The sequence below is a fragment of the Echinops telfairi genome, unplaced genomic scaffold (genome assembly GCF_000313985.2).
Source record: "Echinops telfairi isolate 266 unplaced genomic scaffold, ASM31398v2 ScPeMD7_7410;HRSCAF=8448, whole genome shotgun sequence".
NCBI classification, from domain to species: Eukaryota; Metazoa; Chordata; class Mammalia; order Afrosoricida; family Tenrecidae; genus Echinops; species Echinops telfairi.
Window position 1 is genome coordinate 21,096,703 of NW_022111310.1, and position 19,204 is coordinate 21,115,906.

At 44.8% G+C, this 19,204-nt stretch overlaps 1 protein-coding gene across 1 annotated transcript in view; it reads right to left on the reverse strand.

The window, feature by feature from the left end:
* ASTN2 (astrotactin 2) overlaps positions 1 to 19,204 on the reverse strand; it is a 1,157,183-nt gene that overhangs the window by 987,973 nt on the left and 150,006 nt on the right. The window contains exon 2 of the mRNA XM_045296567.1: positions 16,542 to 16,729. Coding sequence (XP_045152502.1) covers positions 16,542 to 16,727 — 186 coding nt within the window. The 5' untranslated portion in view covers positions 16,728 to 16,729. The remainder of the gene's footprint in view (positions 1 to 16,541; positions 16,730 to 19,204) is intronic.

Consider the following 19,204-nt stretch of genomic DNA (forward strand, 5'->3'; position numbering starts at 1 on the left):
ACCCACCCAACCAACCATCCATCCATCCATCCATCCATCCATCCATCCATCCATCCATCCATCCCAGTCTATTTAGGGATCTCAATAAACTATGCCAAGGATGCCAGACACTTTCCTTCTTTTCAAATATTCCATTTCCCTCTTTCATTCATCCCGTTTGCTTTCTACTCTATAATTTCCTCTTTTCTCCTGAGTTCTTTTGCCTTTTTCCCAGGAGCCTGAGGAGACAGGTTTGGAGAGAAAGACAAGATTCAAGGCAGCTCCCAGGTGTCTCAAACATGGTGGCTGGAGAAGGACTAAGCAGATTCCCTGTCATTCTGCAGTTCAAATGGCAGGGCAAGCTGAGTGTTGAGCCAGGTCTCATCCAGGACCTTCGGGCATCCATCTGCAGGTACAGGAGACTGTCCACTGATGACCCACCTTCCTAGGAATGGCAGGGATTAAGGGATTCTCTGAGGCTCAGTCTCCTCTGCTGTAATTCCACATTAACAAGAGCACCTGCTTAATATATTGTCAGGAGGTTTTAATGAACTATAAAATGGGGACATGTTCTATTAATGTTAGTGGGTCAAGAGTGTCTGAGTTTTAAGAATAGGTAAAATAAATTGAGAATGTATTTATCAGCCACCACACTTGGCACTGAACACTGGTGCTTTTATTCCTCACAACGATTTTATTGAGAGAGGTACAATTATTTTATATTTGTGAAAATCAGGGTTTAGAGAGGGCCAGGAGTGAGTCTGAGAACACACAGTTAGCAAAAAGCTGACAGAGCTAGGCCCAGCAGATTCACCTCTCACCCTTCAGCCAGACTGCTACAAGCACTGAAAAAGCCCAGACTTGCCTACAGGTAGACCCTCCCTCACCCAAGGTCATCAGCAAAGAGGGGAAGCACAGCTGCCTCTTGTCTCCCCCAAACAGCCTCTGGCAAAGGCACCAACATATTTCACTCCCTATTAGGGAAAGGCCCACACAGGGCAGGACTCTGGACACATCATTAAGGGCACATCAGGCCACATAGGACTATAATAAAATAGGAACTGAAGAGGGTGGGGAGGGTTCATAGTTACTCTTACTTGTGCCCCAGCAGAGTTTTAGAGAAGGGAGGGAGAGCTTGGGACACCGAGGTCTGGGGACAGGGCCTAATGTATACCAAAGAACCAAAGCTTTGCAGCCAGTAGCTGGATTCCAATTCAGCCTGCCCCTAACTATATGAGCACAGGCAAGACTATTTCATTCCGTGGACCTCAAGATTTCAGCCAGAGCTACCAAGACCTGCCTAGCAAGCTTTTATGGGAAAGAAATGCAAAAAAAAAAAAAAAGCATTTAAATAATCAGGAATGTTCAAAACGAGAATGTGAGGAATTAGTGGGCCACGACTGTTAGTCCCTTCCCACCGCTGGTCTCAGGGAGCTGCAGGTAAGGGAGTCTCAACCTTTACAAACTCCAAACACAGGCTGGCCCAGGACCCCACATCAGATGTTCGGCTCTCGCTGAACCAAGGTGGGATGCAGGAACGTGTTTTGAATCACTCAGAGTGATTGTGGTGCAGGAAGATCTTGCTCCACACCTTGGGCGATGCTAACAGTCACGGTACAACGTACTAATAGCCGGCTGTGGGCAAACATCCTCAGACCCAGTGACAACCTAAGGGTCATTGGAATCAGGGAAGTTGGTTTCTTATCTTATACAAGTGAAAACGTAACTTCTGTGGCCTCCCACCTCCTTCAGGTAAAATGAAACCAGCAACCCTGAAGAATTACTTTATGAATCAAGTAAAAACAACGCACAAAAAGCTCCTAGCCTATTCCCTGGCTTATTATAAGCATGCAGTATTGTTCTATGATAGATTCATTTTCACCTGGCCTTTCAAAGGAATTTATAATAATCCCAGAACGGTAGAAACTCCAGGGTAGAAATGAACGGAGGGGTGGAACGCACAGAAAATACTTTTTTTGAGGGGGGGCTCTCAATTCTGACTTCACATTTTGTTTAATCAAGCAATTTACAGGGGGCAAAAATAATTAGTGGTTCTAAATGCTTTTCTACAAACAGAAGCTGTAATCATGATAAATCATCTCCGACATATGCCAGGCTCCTCCAAGTGACAGATGACAAACAAAAGCAGGACAAGGTCCTCCATCACACACAGAATCGCTGAGTTAATGGAAGAATTATTGCTTCTGAAACCCACTCCAGTCCCATTGAGGGGAATGTTCCAATTTATCAAAGCCAAATGAACATTAATTGCAGCCGTCTGGTAAGTTTTCCAGCCGCCATGACCTCCACTGAATTTTAATCCAAAACAGATAAGATTTCCTTCCACACAAGAGGAAACAACACAATTAGCTCCAAATGACAGCCAGACGATGAAGCGGGCACGTGTCACCCAGCACACGTATCTCAGTGAAAATATTGATTCGACTGGTCTTCGGATTCAGCACTAAGGAGGCCGGCCGAGAAAAGGTAAATAAATACAATCACACAACTGCGTCCCCACCCCGCGCCCTACCCACCCCCTTCGTGACTTCATACAGCAGGGAAATGTCAGAGGCAGAAGCCAGGATGGACAAGGTGGCAGGCAGTAAAGGAGACAGAATTTCTGTTAACTGCTGTAATTAATGTTATGTCTCATTGGAGAGAGATTAGGAAAAAACAGAGAGGGAAGGAAGAAAAAGCAAGTATTCTTTTGCTCTTAAAGACGCCCTTGAGCTGGGGAACATTTGAAGCAGAAGTTTGAATTGGGTAATTGTTTGACGGAGGCAGAGGACTTGCAGACGGGCTGATTACCATCATGGAGTGAAATGGAGATGTGCTCCACCAATGAACTGATGCTCTCCTGGCTCCCTCCCCATGGAACACAGGCCTGCCTGCTGCCAGGAGCAGGATGCAGCTGGAGCAGGGTTAGGTGGTGTGGTGTGGAAGAGAGCACATACGAATCCATGCATGCACACACACACACACACACACACACCCCACTGTGAGATCTGACCTGGAGGGTCAGCTCCTCCATTGACATGCCCCTGACACTGGTCAGGTCACACTTCGAGCTACAGAGTCTTTAGGTGTGTAATCACTTTTCATTCAAACAGTAAGGTGTGGGAATAGATGACTTTTAAGAACATTTTTCTTTCTTTTTTTGAAGTAGGGCATTTTTGCTTTCATTACTGCTAAATAAGCATGGACAGGACGATCTAGCAGCCTCACAATATCAAGAACACGGGCGAGACGACAAAAGATCCTTCTCCATCCTGGCTGGTGGACAAGAGGACACATATTCCAGTGGACTTCACTCAGCCGGACACCAGTCATGGGATCTGGATGGGATCCATCCGAAGTTGCTGGGTTGATGATTGGAGAAGTGGGAACAGGAATGAGAGGCATAACCATGGACAATCATGGTGCAACAGGGGCCAGTGGTGTCTCCTGGCAGAATGCCCACCCTCCGTGTGGGATGCCCAGGTTTCAGTCCTGGCCACCATCCTGGCCAATGACCCTCGTGTGCAGCTCCCGCTAGCCCGTCTGTCGGTGGGGGTGTACGTGTCACTAAGATGCTGCCCCAGAGTGTTCAGACTCCGGTGAGCCGAGAGGAAAGGCCAGGCAATCTCATTGTAAAGAATCAGCCCATGAAGACTTTAGAGATCCCAACAGCGCCATCTGCAGCCAGTCATGGGCTAATGTGGGGCCAGTGCCTTCCTTCAGTTGTGTCCTTGGTTGCCACTAACCAAGGACTGGCTCGAGGGTAGGGGCCAGTAACAATGCAACATTAACATAGAGTGTGCATAGGGGACCTCCATTTGATTCCATGAGGTAAGCATTACTACGGTCGCCATTTTGCAGTAGAGGAGACAGAGAAAGAGAGTGATTAAGTAACTCAGATAATGTCCCATGACAAGTTAAGTGACAGGGCCATTCTTTGAACCCAGGAAACATCTGGCTCTGCATATAATCTTTTTTTTTTGAAATGAAGTCTGCTGACTGCGGACTTCACGAACTAGATTGCTAACTGGAAGGTTGGCGGTTGGAACCTACAGTCTTAGATGGTCTATGTGACCATTCTACTGTCACCCTGTCCTATCAGCTTGATGAAAATTGAAATCAATGAAGTTATTTTTGTTTTTAATATCTATGAACTCGCCCATGGAGAACAGTAGCGATTGACTGCTGGCTTCAGGATGCTGACTCGTGGCTCCGGATACCCTGGTGTGTGTTGGAGCAGAGCTGTGCTCCACAGCATTTCCCGTTGATGCATTTATAAAGTACATTCCCAGGCCTTTCCCCCAGGGTAAATCCAGGTGGACTTAAACTTCAAACCTTTGGTTTAGCAAGTCATTGTTGGTAAAGCATTTGTACCACCAAGGGGTTACTGGTGAGTTATTTGTAGCATCTTCCCTCACTTTAGATTTCTCTGGTATTTTATCATGAACATAATGAGACTATGCATTTTGGGCTGAAACACCACAGAAATGACTTCGTGCCTTTGCAGAGCAATATGCCAGAGGGTTCGTGATGTCAGTGTCTCATGGCTGGTGCTACTAACTTTGGTCACTTGATTAAGGGGGGTGTAGTGGGTCCTAATGGTGGTCTGCAAAGAGATAGGTCTAGCAAGTAACCCTACAACTTGTGAAGTCTAGCTTCTCTGGAAAAACTGAAGAAGTAAAAAACTATTTGTAAATGTTATGAAATTCGGACTCTGGAGATGTTTCAGAGGGTCATCCTAAATTATCCAATGGGCCAGGCCATGACAACCAGCCTTTAACGAGAGGCACAGAGAAAGCAAGGTGAAGTGAGAGGCAGAGGCATGAGGCAACCACAAGCCCAGGGGTCGATGCCTGCAGCCACTGGAAACCAAAACAAAGAAGGGATTTCCCTTAGGGGCAGAGGTGCTAGGGTCTGCCCTGCCAACAACTTGATTTTGAACTTCTCCAGAACTGTGAAAGAATGTCTTTGTTTTAAACCACCAAATTTACATTCGTTTGTATGGCAGCCCCAGGGAACTAATACGGGTAGTACTGCCTGGTTTTTCCACTGAAAAGTTGCTCTGCTTTGTTGTCTTGGGGTTTTTTTTGGTTTGTTTGTTTTTTGTAATTATAACATATCTTGGGAGAGATATTTTGGTACTTTGCAAATATCCTGTTTCTCCTCATCCATTAATTTTAGTATACCTCAGTGGATCCTACCTGTAGCGATTATTTCCGTGGCAATGGCCTAATGATGATCTTCTCTTTCTTTCTTTCCACGTGCATTAATTGGAATTCTACGGTGAGGGAGAACTCTCTCTTTCCCCACTTATTTACTTAGTCAATTATTTATATCAGCATTTCAGACTCAATCTTCTTAATAACTCCTACCTGGCTTAGCTCAGAGGGAGTTTGTGAAGGCCAAGCATGACAAAGAATTAGGAAGGGACCTTCACTGAGCACTGTGCTAGGAGACACAGAAATGAATACTTATGCAATAAGACTAACTCAACTGCCTTTTACCATTCCTATCTCCCCTCAGCCCCATGCATGTGGTATTAGGAACCAGGAAACCATTGCTGTAGAGCCTGTTAGGACTCATGGAGACCTCTGCGTGTCAGAATAGAACTGGGTTGCATAGGGTACCCCAAGGCTGATGTTTGAGCAGGTTGCCAGGTCTTTCTTCTGAGGTGCCTCTGGTTGCACTCAAAACCTCCAACCTTTGAGTTAATCATTTAGGCCACCCAGGGCCTCCTTTGTATCAAAAGCCTCATTTTAAATTCCAAAGAGAGTAAGACTCAGAGAAGGCCAGTGATGTGCTTGGGGACAAAGGACAATCACAAGAGGAGGTACAATTTAAATCCCAATCTGCCCTTATTATATCTAACCAAATCAAACCGCCTTCTGAGGCTCAAGGAGGGGAGAAGGGAGATTGATGGACGAGAGTGGGGGAAGCTCCAGAGTGTCCTAAATACAGCCCTCCTCCTGTGTTAGCAATGGGTTGCTCTGGGCATGCACACAAGGTGGGAAGCAGCTTCAACGGCACGCATGCACACTCTCCCCACATTCATTCCATGCGGTTGCTGGAAGACCATACAAGAGCCTCTGGTTCTGGGTGGTATGGGAGCCCTGGAGGTGCAGTGGTTAAGGTTGCATCTAGGAACCAAGAGGTAGCTGGTTCAATCCCATCAGCTGCTCTGTGGGAGAAATGGATCAAAGTCTGTTTCCATAAAGACCGACAGTCTTGGAGCCTTTGTGGCGCAGTTCAACCCAGTCCTACAGTCACCAGGAGTTGGAATTAATTCAATGGCAAAAGGCTTTCTTTCTTGTTTTGGGTTGCTTTTTCCTGGCCTGGAAGGGAAGTACAATAATGGCAGAGGAGGAAGTGGACGCAGAGTGGGATGGCCATGAAGAGGCTATATCTTGGACTGTCCCCCATTTGGCCTGGTCTGGCCCTGATAGGCTACTCTGCACTTTCTGAACCTCTCGCCACTCTTCCACCTTCAGGACTTGGACAGCAGCTTAGTCCACCTTCCCCTTTGGCTGACTGCAAACAGCCTCAGGGCTGGGTGCCCCAGTCTCCTGGCCCTCCAGGGCAATCAGCTTCTCTCAGCCCTGACTTCCTCATCAGGCAGGCTGCTCCTCATCCTAGTGTCAGCCTCTCTCCAATTCTCCAGCCGTTGTTCCTTCTTGGGATTGAGGTCTAGCCATCTCTATTTGCCTCTTTTCCTCTTTCATTTCCCTTTTTCTGAGATGTTTCCTGGATTTTCTTCCTGTCTCACTCCCTCTCTTCTTTCCCTCTTACCTTTCCTTTCACGGGTGTCTTCTTTATCAGTATCTGTTGTTCTTGTCAAATTTTTTCCAGCCTATCCCTTCTGACGTCCCTTTATTCTTTAGCATCTCTCCCTGGCATTAGCTTTCTATTTCCTTTCTCCATCATTCCCCTGTCTCTGGTGGCTTCTATCTACGTGGGTAGAATAGCTGCTCAATAACTATCAGCTGGTGTCTACTTTTCCCATCTGTGATTCTGTCTTACTCACATTACTCCGATTTATGTTTCCCTTAGCACACTCCCATCATGAGTCTCTGCCTCAGCCAGAAGGTTCAAAGGACTTGCCTCCCAGTCTTCTTCCCTGGCTGACTCATGCCGGGTCCTGGATGCAACGGCTTTGTCATTCCACTCTCACTCAACCTGTTTTCTGCTGGGTCCATTTCCTGACTCTGACGACCTGGTTAGAGATGGTGCCCAGTGGACAAGGAGGCCCAAGAGCAAAACAAAGAGCAAGAAGCCTTGTGGGCTCCGGTCTGGGCTCCAGTCTTGGCCGCATTCTTGTGGTTGAACCATGCCCAGCTACATGTTTTCTGAGCCTTGCTATGCCTGTCCACACAGCAAGGTGAGGGTCTATTATAGTCCTTTGAAATTGTTCCCACCCTCACTTTGGACTTGTGTTTGTTAACCAATAGAAAATGAGGAGACCTCTGTCTCCCCCTCTTTCCCACACACTGAACTAAGGCTGCCCGGTCACCTAAACTCCCAGAATGAAAAGACTGCAGGTACGTGAGAACTAAGGCATTGTTCGCATTATTTGGGGCGGTCACTGATATAGTGGGTAGCGGGTTTGTGGAATGAGTAAGCAAACAGACTAATCTTGAGGCATTGGATTCTATGACGAGGTCTACAGTGCTTCTGTATCTCATGTTACAAGCCTATTTAATGGTTCCAGTGCTTTGGGGAAACCCTAGCCAAATGCTTTCATGTGCATTATCTCAATTGAATGTTATTACTTTAATTCTATTTCCACTTTGCAAATGACCAAGTAAGAGGCTCAGAGAGTTCAAATGACTTGTCCAAATCTTCTCAAGTTGGGATATGACAGAATCTAAACTAAAACTAGGCCTCCTGACCCGTAAATCCCATTTTCTTTCTACTGTCTCCATAACTGAAGGGGAGAGAAGCCATGCTCTCTCTAGGAAGAAGCCATGGCTTATTCTCCTCATTTTCCCATTAGCCTGACTAGGAACCCTGCAGGCTATTACAGAACCCCTGATGTTGATAACGTCAAGGTCACGCTACAAGGCTTATGCACTTTGGGGTTTAAAAAGCTCCATATTCTGCAAAAGACATGTGAATAGAATTCATAAAGTATGGTCCATTTCTATAAAAATATATTTACCAATACTAGTCCATGTGCTGTCAACTGCAAAGTAGTCCTCTGGTGACAAAGTAGTCCTCGGATCCATACGTTCTTCAATGGCTGATATTTCAGAAGTTTGCCAGGCCTTTCTTCCAAGGTGCCTCTGGGTGGACTCCAACCTCCAACCTCCAACCTTTGTGTGAGCAGCTGAGTACATTCACCGTCTCTACTATCCGGGGCTCCAAACGTGGACTTTATCACACCATGGAAACTGATAGAATCTTGGTGATTTCAATTTACCAGAAGTATTCTGGGACTGAGTAAGGGAATGTGGCTTGACTAAAGCCATGGGACACATCGGTGGCAAGGATGAAACAGTTGAGTCCCAGGTCATGACATTTTGTGCTATGTGGATAACATGTTTGTTTTTTTCTGCCACTAGATATTTGTTACCTTCCTTTTTTTTAAAAAAAGCACCTCTTAGTCAAAGTCTGTTTTCCTCATTTCTCTCTGAAGGGTCTTTGGGATCCAAAGTTTGGGAATATGAATGTCTTGGTTCCATGTCCCCCTGGTTGCCTCCTACATGACCTCCAATAATATCACATGTGTATAGCACATTCATGTCTTTTACACACAACAGTCAGGCCACTTAGATGTAGCAGAGAGGCACACATTAAAATACTTGGTGTCCTATATTACGTGATATGCTATGTCTATATCTTCTCACTGCCAGCAAGTCAATTCTGACACACAGAAACCCTACAGGGCAGGGTGGAACTGACCAGGTGGGTTGACCAGACTGCAATTGTTTATGAGAGTAGAAAGCCTTGTCTTTCTCCCGAGGAATAGCAGAAGGTTTCAATTGGCTAATGTTGCGGTTAGCAGCCCAACACATAACCACCATGCCACCAGAGATGTCACAAGGTGCACACCTCACACAGTCCTCTGAGGTAAGGAAGGCCACCGTCACCCTATTACAGAGGAGGAAGCAGAAGCAGAAAGAGCAAACATGGACAGTCTATGGCTGGTACATCACTTACGGGGCCAGAATATGACTCTCTGGACACCAAGCCCAGGGTTCTTGAAAATCACATTCCCTACGTCTATCTTTTCTTAACAGTACAGTGGGTCCATCTATGAGACAGTAACTGAACTAGTGGTTTCTTAGGGTATGGTAGGGAAGGATGGGGGTGGGGGTGGGCGAGGAACTAATAATGAGTCCAAGAAAAAGAATATGTTCTAAAATGGATTGTGATGATGATTGTACACTCTGTTAATATAATTGGACTATTGAATCATATGATATGTGAATACATTCCAATAAAACTTAAAATAACATTTTTTAAAAGTAAGAATAATATTGAGTTGGAGTTATTGTAAAAATCAACTGATTTAAATATATGTTCCGTGTGTAGAGTATATTAAGCACATTAGGATTGCTTATTGTTTTCTTAGTGCTCTTCATTAACTTGATTGTTTTCTCCTAACTTTCTAATTAACTGTTTCTCTTAGCATATGGCCCCAAGAAGTAAGCACAATATACCAGGTCTCAGCTACTCTCCACTGGTGTTTCACTGATACATGTTAAAATGAGTCAGCTACTTTAATTGGATCATTCAGAGCTTGTGGTTGATTTCTTTTTCTTTTTTCTCTCAATGAATGCTGTGCGGTTGAATTATTGAATCAACACAAGAGGGAATGTGTAGCATTAGGGGAATTTTCTAATGTCATCATTCACAGAACTTTATAAATAGTGTTAGCCCAATATTATATCAATCCTCTAAACAAAGCTACTGGTTGAGTATGGTAATGATAAGTTCTTATACGGGTAGTTCTCAATTTAAGATATAATTGAGTTACCAAGAAACATACTTAACCAACCAGATTCACTGCCTTCCAGTCAATTCCAACTCATTGTGTTCCCACGGGACAAAGAGGAGCTGCTCCTGGGGGTTTCCGAGGCTGGGAACCTTCATGGGAGGAGAAACTCACCTCTTTCTCTCAGGGAAAGCCTGAGGGATTTGAACTGCTCTCCTTTGGCTTGGCAGCCCGAGGCTTACCCACGACACCACCAGTTTTTGTTCTGTTTTTTGAAATTGTGTTTTTACCATCATTAGTATATGCACTACATACAATAATGAAGCACATAACATAATTTGTTGGTGTTATCATTCTCATGCCAACCTCCAAAGGCAAATAAAAATCAAATATATAAAGACCCCATTAAAAAGCAACAATAAAAACTAAAAAAAAAAAAAAGCCGTAGACATACAATGTAGGTCAGAATCAGCTGTCAGCATCGTCATCAGAATAGAAACTCATTACCAGTTGGAGTCCACCCATAGTGGTGTGGTATTTCACAATCCTAAGAGTATTTTTCTATAGATTATTATGGTAAGGAATCATAGAGCTTCTATGTTTGAAGGAACCACGATAGTCATCAAATTTATAATCTAGCTGATGACTGTCTCCCCAAATCCTACAGAGAAGAGCTTCTAGCCTCAGCTTACAGAACCCCAGGAGAAAGGAACTCCGGACGCATCGCTAAGTTCCCGTCTCGGCTGGGTAACTCGGACACATGGAAAGGGTCATTCGCGCGTGGCTGGGCTTTGTTCCCCTGTAGTTCCCTCATGCTGTTCCCTGCTGGTACAAATCTGTAGCATTTTCTGTGGTGTAGTACTTCAGAAAGAAATGTCTCCTCAGAGAAACCTTCTCTTCCTGAACATCAAGCCAAACACCATGTCCTTTCATTTCTTTCTTAAGCCATTTTGTCAACTACAAAAGACAATGGAAGAAACAAGCCACAAAGGAAAATATTGATCTTAGCAGTTTCAACCAGTAACTTTGAAGGAAATCTTTAAGACAAGACACACCATCCTAAAGTGATATGGCATTTCTCACTATCAGTAAAGATAAAATGAGGTGGAGGACAGAGTTAGCATGACTAATCCTCTGAGCCACAAGTGATAGTCATATTTGTGGAAAGAAATTGCGATCAAGGCCAAAGAAAGTATATCATGAAATACCAATGTAACAGCAGCCAGAAAAAAAGTGCTCTTCCCTCACCAAAAATAAAAATGATAGTAATATCTAAATGCAAGTAATAAATAAAAAGTTCTGGTCAGGTTGATAGCCTTTCTTTGTACTTCACCTTAGGGTCATCAGTGGCAGGTTCATGCTTCCCACTTCCTAAAGGGTCTCTTCCCTTACTAATCAGATTTGCGCATATAGTTCCCAAACCGAGCTGGTGGCAGTGAGGTTCCTGTGAGATCTTGCAGTGGTGATCAATACCAAGAGCAGGGCAGAGCACAGTTCAAATCCCGGCTTCTCTTTGGACTCTCTGTCACACAGCCAAGTCCCTCAGCTGCCTTCAAATGTCTTGTTTCTTATCCATAAATTGCTGGCTTGGGCAACTCTTCTCTTCACTGCTGACACGTTTCCAAGGCCTATCGAGGATCTTGAGCACCCCGAGAGAATATGTCACAGATAACAGGCAAGAGGGATCCTCACTCTAGCTAACATTGTAATAATGACTACCACTTTGTGATCCCTGACCGGATCTCGCACATGCGGCACTGTGCCCAAGAGCACAGAGGCGGAGTCTGGACAGATGGGAAGTGGAATCCCGGCTTTCGCACTTAGTGGTGGTGAGAACTTGAGCAAATTGCAAAACTCCAAGAACTCCCACATTCCTCGTCTATAAATAAATGACAACAACTGTATCAAACTCGCCAAGGTATTATAAGATTTAAATGGCAGGATGCATATAAAAAGTCCCTAATAATGGCAGCCTGGACATTCCCTGTGGGCAGCACTTGCATACACATGGGCTATCAGTGGATACATAGAACAATTCTGAGTGGGGGCGGGGCGCTACTATCACAGTTGTACAGTTGATTAGGTTGATTTGACCAAGGCCATTAAGCTAGTGACAGAGCAATTGCACAACCTGGAGGCTGACTTCCAAGTCATAAACTCCCTTGATGTAGTTCATGGAGCCCATGGAAGGAAGAGTCTAAGAATTCCTTCAAGAAATCTTAGAGTCTAAACCAAGACGTAGAGGCCAGAGGAGAAAAGTGGTGATCAGCTTAAATGCAGCCCATACAGAGTGAAATACTGGCTGTCCCATTTAATCTGTAGGAAACCAAGGTCACACAGATGAGTTTCCTCATTTATAAATAGAATATAATAATAGTATCCACCTTAAGATTTGTTTTGAGAATTAAAATTGCTAATGCAGGAAAAAGTTGGGACAGTACCTGACAAAATAAGACATTATGATTATTTGTCTAGAATAAAAATAAAAGTAGGATCAAAAGTCAAACTAAATCCAATGTCTTCGTCGTCCCAGTCTGAAGTCCTCTAAATGGCGCTGCAATGGCAATAGTCATTGTGTTTGGGTGGCATGAACAGTTCAATGGTGGCCTACCAATCAAAGTTGGATCAAGACCAACCAAGACGCCCAGGAAGGAAGGCCTAATGACCTAATTTAAAGAGATCATCATAAATGAAAACTGTACGAAGCACAGTTTTGCTCTGACACAGACATTTATTATTGCGTTCCCATCATTTGGTGTATGACTAGCACACGTTCAGTTCTTAGGAAGTGCTGATGGATGAATGAACGCACCGGAAAGACACTTGTAATTGGTTGTTTGTTTTTGGGTGTCGTAAGCAAGGCTCTCAAGAGGAGCAAAACCAGTGAAGTCACGTGTATGGAGACATCAAAGGTCAAAGGATGCTGCATCACTACAGGAATAAAAGAAGGCAAACTTCCCCAGGACAGTCATATAGACTGGATTCAGACCACACCCCTAAGGGAACTCCACTCTGAACTGATTGGCTGCTTACATCCGATCTCGAAATGAAGGATGGTGACACAATATCTTCCAAATCAGTGAGAATCTTGTGTTAACCAGATTGACATATAATCTCAACCATCACAGTTGTCTACCCACAATGTGCAAGCCTGAATATTAGGGACTAGATATCTATTTCCTCTACTGCTTTCACCAACTTCTGAGATGGGTAAAATCACTTTTGTTTTCACCAACGATCTCCAAACCTCTGTTTTCTTCTCTGTGTCATATCACCTGTGCAGCTGAGGAGGGCACGTGACATATCAGTTACCAAAACTGAGAAGGGGACTAGAAGAGAGGACTGTCCATTCCCTTTCTGTTGTCCTATTTTCACTCAGTACTTCCCTATGCATCACCCGTTTGGATATTAATAGTCAGATGATGCAGCCTTCTGGGACACGGAGATACCCAATGCAGGGTTTAACAAGGCTTAAAGAGCCTGCTGGTTCCCCTCCAGTGGGCACGGATTGTAGCACGTTCCACTGGGTGAGCAGAAATTGGTTCCACTGCATGGGCAGGCAGGGCATTTTTGCTGAGAAAGAATGGAAGGCAATCCCTGACTCTGGCCTCTAGATAGCTTTGAGATTGTATTGTGTGGTTTGGATCTACTCATAAACCATCTGAAAATAATTGGTAGATGATAGATAGATAATAGATAGGTAGATGATAGATAGACAGGCAGACAGCAATAGTAAGAACACTGTCCAAGCAAGAACCATGATACCATGAGCATCCATATGGTACAAGTTTGAAACCTTGAGAAAAGCTGGGTTTCAGAACCGCCACCCTGTTAAACTGTGGGCATGCCAATTAAACTCACCGAGTCTCACATTTCTCATCTGCGAAACTGGCAGTCAGATCCCTACCACCTTGAATACCAACTTGAGTGGCTGATTAGAAGGCAGGGACCAGAGCAAAACATTCTTTTCGTTCTTGCTGAATTTCTTGTGGGCAGAACAGGAAGACCAGGCCTTGTTTCAAAAATGCCTGGACACTCGGCCACGCTCCTGAACCGGTCAGAGGATCCTGCACCTGTCTGTGTCTGTCTTTCAACCTCAGTTTATCCATCTATGATATGAAAGGGTATAATAAATCAATGCGTATCAAACTTTTCAGCCTCAACTTTCTTAATAATGAAAACGAAAACTCTTATGTGCCATGCTCCTCATATTCAAGCATTTAGTGTACATATAGAGAAGTATTAATCCCTTCTTTACAGCCAACAGAAACAAGGCACACAGGGCTGAATACTGTGATGAAATCAACCAGAGCCTTAAGTGGCAGAATGGGGCTTCAAGACCCTGGACCCAACTCTGTTCTCTAAAAGTGGGGCAGGAAAGATCCAGATTCTTGAGCACTGAAGGGTGGAAACAGAACTTGTAGGACCACAAGAGGGTGGCCTTGGGCCACTTAAACAGTGGGTAGGGGGGAGTCTGGAGTTGCCAATAGCCACATGCCCCAATCTTAAGAGGCAAATTTGAAATTATAGAGATTCTCAAACATCTAAGTCTTAGTGAGTTCATCTTGCCAAATTTAACTCCCTGAGAAGAAGGGAGTGTGAACGGTTGATACTCCTTGGGAAAGCCTTCAAATGCAGTCAAACAAACACTAGGTGAGGTGGGAGAGAAAAACACTTGAGATTAATTATAAATGAGATATTACTATTTGGTTACTGGGTTACAGGAAGGATATATACAGGAAGTAAATGTTGTTTCCAGAACACAGAACATGTTCAATATGTATTCATTACATTGGAGTCTATTTCTGAAATAATAAAGAAAGAATAGGTACCACCTGTCTCAAAGGAAATTCAGCAAAAAGTATCCCAAGATAGTGTGTATAAACTTGCTCTAAAAGTTAACATGCAGGCATCCATTTGCCTGGGCATGTGGCTGCATCATTCGCTAAATATATATATATATATGAAAAAAAGCCTATCACACTCATTCCATGAATAACACAAAGGACTTGATTTGTTCTTCACATGATGAGCGCGTGTTAAGTCCAAAATTAACATTGCTGTCTGACTGGGGTATGTGTGTGTGTTTTTCCAAAATGAGAAGGCAAGTTCCAAGTTCTTACTCAGCCCTAATCAGTATGCCTAATGAAGCGGGTTACAAGCAGAAAATAAAAAACTACAAAAAACACCAAGAACCCAAATCCAACCCAAAGGCCTGTCCCCTTGCACAGTCCCAATAAATACACGTTGGCTGTTCAATGGAGGAATCAATACAGCAGTTGGCCCACTTTTTTGAGTGCCTATAGACAAGTCATTTCATCTCTTTCAGCTATACCTGCCTCACATCTAGACTGAAAATACCAGTTCTTACTTTCCTGTATCTGGCAGGGTTGTGCTGATGGAGAAACTAATGTAGGGGTGGCTTTGAGGAGTAAAAAGCATTAGAGGGTGTCAGGTGTTATTATGATCAAATCTCTCTTTCTGGGTCCATTAGATGCTATATGTTTCCATAACTGAATTGTTGTGGGGTAAGCATTGACCTGCTGCACAAAGTCAGCGGTTCAAACCCACAAGCACTCCTTGGGAGAATGACCAGGCAATCTTCTCCCATCAAAATTCACAACCTTCGAAACTAAAGAGAGTTGCTATGACTTGCCACCATCTCCGCGGCAGTGGCTTTCCTTGGTGCTGCATCTACATGCAAAGATATTAATTACGGTTTTGTTTCATGTTAGAGAAACATGTGTACAGTTCAGACTGCCATCCCAGTGCTTTCAATCCGAGAATCTCTCTCTCTCTTTCTCTGTGAGAAGGTGGCAAAATCAGAGAGCTCCAGGTCAGAGGCCAACAGAGAAGAAGATCATCTCTAACATGGGGGTGATAGGCCTAACACCAACCATGCTTAGTGCTAACACACTGGGATGCTGCTCAGAGAGGAAGCCGAAATCCTTTCATAACAGATTCTAGAGGACATTGTCCAGGCTTTGTAGCTAAACTTGCTGGGGTTCAAGTACCGAAGAGTAGAGTGCCATCTCTTTAGTAGCAAAGTGACCTTGACAAGCACCTCTGATGTGGTATTCACAGTTATACATTGAGCACCATGAAGGGGGCTGCCATGTGCAAAGTCAGAGATCACACACAGCCCAACACCTGCCCACCCACCCCATCCCACCCACCCCCCCGCGCAGGAACTGCACTGCAACTGTTGTTGTGAGCATTAAAGCCCCGAGTATGTTCAAGGGTGCTCGGCAAAGAGCAGCCCATTCTGGTTTTGTTTGCTCAGTCATTACTGGAAGCGTCAGTTACAGCTTCAAGCACCACGTTGCATGCTCCAGCAAGGCAGGCCAAGCACACTGCAGATGCTAAACTGCTATTCCCCAAGATGTCGGCCAAAAGGCCAAGGAGTTGGAGACCCTTTATTTTCTTCTCCAACGCATAATTAGTTTGTCACAGCTGACAGATGATGGATGGGTGTGCATCAGTCCAAGTGACACCATGGAATCCATTTGACCTTCCTTTTGTCGTTCTAACCTTGGAGGCAGCCAGCTTTCCCAGCCATCTGCTGGCAATCCCCCACCAGCTTCCGTCTCCCTGCCCCACTCCATCCCCGGCCTTCCCAGTCACTCACCATCACAGAAATGTGCAGGATGTGCATCTGCTCCTCTACAATCTCGGAGGGCTCCTGCAGGGTGGGGGCGGTGGCCCGGGCCAGCTGCCCAGAGCTGCTCATGGACACATGGAAGTACAGGGTGCCATTCTCCAGCCACTGTTGTCTCCAGTGCACCAGCGAGATGTCCGCCGCCGTGCCAGACATCTCTGCAAGACAAAACCCAAGATTTCCATGAGCTGCAGGCCCGGCTTTGGTACTTGGCTGTTCAGAAGCTCACAAGGTGCCTACTTCAAGCCAGATAATTTTCTTTACATTAAACCTTGAGCCAGAAACCATTGTTTCCATTTTAAAGACGGGTCAATTGTGGCCAAAATGGGTCCCCATATAACAGAGCTAGGAAGTGGCATAGTCAGGTCCTGAACTGGGCTTACTGGGTGCCAAAGGTAATGCCCCCCTTTTAAAAACTACCAGGCATGATAAGGAAATGAACTCTTTTCAGTCAGTGCAAGCAAACTGAGCCAGAAGTCGAGATCACTCAAAACATTCTTCTAGGGTATGGATCCTAAAGAACAAGAGGGGGGACATCTCCAAGAGGGGCGGAGTTCTGAATGCAAATTCCCTCGAAGCTGAGATGAGAGTACTCATAGCTGAACTGTTGGACCTCAGAGCTGGAAGAGCTCAAGGCAGCAGGGGTCCCGCTGAGGGATCTCGGGGTCACCCTGCAAGGAAGGGGGCTTGGCAAGGGTTAGGGTCTCTTCTGGTTCAGTCAGAGGAGCTCCATTTGTTTATCGTTTATATCCTGTACTCCAAAGCAAAAAAGAAAAGGGAAACAAATGGTTTCTGGGGCTTCAAGTATCTGAATTACCATTGTCCCACCCCAATAGTCTCATGGAGAGCTGGGAAATTTTAGTGAGTTGTTAAATGGTTTTCCTGATTTGAATTTTATGCCCTTTGCCCCTATGTCATTTCCCCCTCTGTAAGCTGTCTGCAGATGCTTTCAAAAGCAAGGACTGGTTCAAAAGTATTCCTATGCAATATTACCCTTATCACAGACCGGGATTAGATAAGAAAGGTAGGGGTACAAGGTGCCAATAATGGCACTGCAATGGGGTCATTCACAACTTTGCACAGTGTCCCCTGCTCAAGTAACTATGTTCCTAAAAGGACAAGACTTCCTCAGTGCTTCTCATGAGTAAATGGAAAGGTGGTCAGGTCCTTGGTGAATTACCCACTCTGGACTCTACTAAGCTACTGCAGAAGACAAAGCCAAGTAACCTGTAGAGAAGCAGTGTTAATAGTGCCTAAGACCTAAAACTTTGCACCTGCTCAAGAGACACAAAATGGATCCGGAGACAGTATCCTTACTACTCCAAGACGCTCAGCCTCAAGATGCACACACAAACCTGAGGAGGATTGATGGCCAAGTTAGAAATGCTCCTTATTCAGTCCTCTTTCCCCCGTGCCCCACTGCAGCCTCGCCATATGTGGTGACCTTGAATGATGAGAAGATGATGCTTGCTCACCATATTCTACTGAATTATTAGTGTATTGTCCATTCCCAGTGGACTCTACCTCTTTGAGATCCGTGATTAAAAGTCCTTAGGGAAACAATCTATGGCATTTAGTAAGTGTTGAAAAAGAAAAAGTTAACTATTAATATTAATATTTGTTAGAATTTTTAGGCTTAATAGGACAGGATCTAATGGACCCTTCACATGCTCTGGAAAATCAGCCTTGAGCATATTTGACCATTTCCTCTGTCTTCCATGCCTCATCTAATCCATCAGCAAAGTCTTTCAAACTGATCCAAAACAGAAGACTCGGAGCTTCTACTGCAGCCCCCTGGCCTAAAAGACCCTCCATTCTTGTCTGGCTTGCCTTCCCACATCTCTTGACTTGGCTCTCTTCAAGCCTTGCCCGCATTGTCTAATCTTCACCCCCAAGCCCAACAAATCCTGACAAAGTTTAAGTCGGCTCATGTCACTCCTCTGCTCAAAACCTTCCAATGACTCGCCCCCTATGTCCAAGTAAAGACAAAGTGGCCGGAACGGAGTAAGTGATTCACCCAGGTGAAAACATTCCTGGACTTCCCTTGTTACAGAAAGACTTGAGCAGGGCTGGAGGTAATCTAAAAAGTCCATCAGCTTGTAGAAAACAGGCCTGCAGACTCCGTCATGCTCCACGAGAGGCAATGGCTTAGTGCCCAGGCTGAAAAACAGGGCTCTCCTCAGCACCTTTTTTCCCTCCAGTGCTGGGGTGATGGGTTTCCTCACAGTCCCCCACAACTGAAGCTTTGTCAGTAGCTTTCCTGGCAGGCAGCCAGCTGGGCCACAGCAAGGTGAGGACATTTGGGGAAATTACCTTGCTCAGTGCCACACTCCGTTTCTCTTTGCATCCAGTCCAGAGCCAGAGATTCAGGGAACCCAGCTGCCTCTGGACACAGTGCTCTAATTAAACAACAGGTATCTCAGAGTGGTGAATACTATTAACGTGCTCATCTGCTAAGAGAAAGGTTGGAGGTTCAAGGTTAATCTAGAAAAGAAGAAAGCTCCTTGGAAGAAAGGCTTAGGCATCTACCTTTTTAAAAAATTAGCAACGAAAATCCGATGGAGCACAGTTTCACTCTGACATACATGAGTTGCCATGAATTGGAGTCAATTCAATGGCAACTGGTTTTAAGT